The following is a 1,803-nucleotide window of genomic DNA, read 5'->3' as shown; positions in this document are numbered from 1 at the left end:
CAAACCTGTCCCTAACCTTACCCCTATCCCACCTTAATAGCAGCAAAAGTGTTTTGCAATACAATATGAACACAATAAGTACATTGTACTTATTTTTTGATGTAAGTACACAGTAGTTAAGGCCACTTAATATAAAGTGGGGCCAAAAAATATTACAAATAATAAATTATGTTTATCTGAAAGTTTAGCAATGTAAACAGATTTGCTGTAAGGGGTAGATTTAGGGTTAGGGGATAGAAAATATAGTTTGGTCAGTATAAAAACAATCAAAGTCTATGGAAAGTCCCCACAATTCACAGAGACAAACATGTGTGTGTGTGTGTGTGTGTGTGTGTGTGCTGTGATTGGCAGGTGAGCACCTGCGTCTGTGTCCTCGTGATTACACCTGCTGCTCCAGTCTGATGGAGGACACGCTCGCGCGCCAGAGTGAAGCTGACTTCCTGTCTGCAGTCCAGGACACCAGCCAGTTCCTGCTCACCACCTTCACCCAGAGACACCGCAAATTTGATGGTGAGGACCTGATTGAGAGCATGAACGACTGACTGCGCTGTAAACATCTTTACACCCATGAAACGCCCTTTATTCAGCACCCATGAGACAGACACAACAGCATCATCTGATTCAGACAGTTGCATTTCACTCTCTCTGACACTGTGGGGGGGGTCTGGGCCCAGTTACTTTTGAGGTGTGGTACAAATATGACACAAAAATACATAGGCTATAGGCTCATATGTATGCACGGATTAATCATTAAAAGATCGCGATCTTGATTCAAACATATGCGATCTTATTGGCGCTGTGCCAAAGTCAAGTCAAGTCACCTTTATTTGTATAGCGCTTTATACAATACCGGTTGTGTCAAAGCAGCTTTACAGAATCAAACAGGAAAATAGTTTGTCAATAATGCAAGAAAACAATAACAGAGTCATTTTTCAGTTAAAGTCAGTTCATTGATGATTCTGTGATGTCATCATCCAGTTCAGCTCTCTTCAATAGTGTCTGTGCAATCAGTCAAGCGTCCCCAACTAAACAAGCCAGAGGAACAAAAACTCCTTCGGTGACAGAAATGGAGAAAAACAGTCTACACAGTAGTGTTGCAAACATTAAATAATAACAAAAGTATTGGAATAAAAGTTTATAGTCCGGATAGAGCTGCGATCACAATGAGTCATTGACTGTTGGAACTAATGTTACACTTCAAATAAAGATGGTATATGTTACATTATTGCAGTAAGTGGCGACCAGTGACTGTTAAAATGTATTTGAAGTCTTCATTCATTTCAAATGAATTTTTACATAATATATTAATTTAAATTCATAAATATTTTTAAATAGACTCATTAAAAACAGTTCATCCCCCCCACATCTGCTCTGCTAGACATATGCAATATATGTGTTATTGTTTTTAGTAATGTGAAAATATATCTCATCTGTTAATGTCTCAAATCCGCATTTCCAGATGCTTTAAATTCACTTGTCAAGGCCACGGTGGCCTGGAGGTTTTTTGCGAACGAATGAAAATGATCTTCTTCTCTGGATTCTGTCCCTGTGCTGTCAGAGTTTTTCCGGGAGCTGATGGATGTGGCAGAGAAATCCATGAATCAGATGTTCACGCAGACGTACGGTCATCTGTACACGCAGAACGCTCCCATCTTCCAACAGCTGTTCTCAGACCTGCGGCGCTACTACACCGGTCAGTGTGTTTGCAGAGTTGCGCCTGAGTGATTCTGGACGATCCGCTGAAGTGTGTGAGTGTGCGTAAGTGTGTGAGTGTGTGTGTGTGTGTGAGTGAGTGAGTGTGTG

General features: G+C 40.9%; 1 protein-coding gene across 1 annotated transcript in view; it reads left to right on the top strand.

The window, feature by feature from the left end:
- Positions 1-1,803, top strand: part of gpc2 (glypican 2) — a 40,550-nt gene that overhangs the window by 10,893 nt on the left and 27,854 nt on the right. The window contains exons 4-5 of the mRNA XM_016522986.1: positions 352-510; positions 1,559-1,693. Coding sequence (XP_016378472.1) covers positions 352-510; positions 1,559-1,693 — 294 coding nt within the window. The remainder of the gene's footprint in view (positions 1-351; positions 511-1,558; positions 1,694-1,803) is intronic.

The sequence above is a fragment of the Sinocyclocheilus rhinocerous genome, unplaced genomic scaffold (genome assembly GCF_001515625.1).
Source record: "Sinocyclocheilus rhinocerous isolate Xijiao unplaced genomic scaffold, SAMN03320098_v1.1 scaffold2736, whole genome shotgun sequence".
Classification (NCBI taxonomy): Eukaryota; Metazoa; Chordata; class Actinopteri; order Cypriniformes; family Cyprinidae; genus Sinocyclocheilus; species Sinocyclocheilus rhinocerous.
The sequence above is the reverse complement of the archived record's forward strand: the minus strand, read 5'-3'. Positions and strand labels throughout refer to the sequence as shown.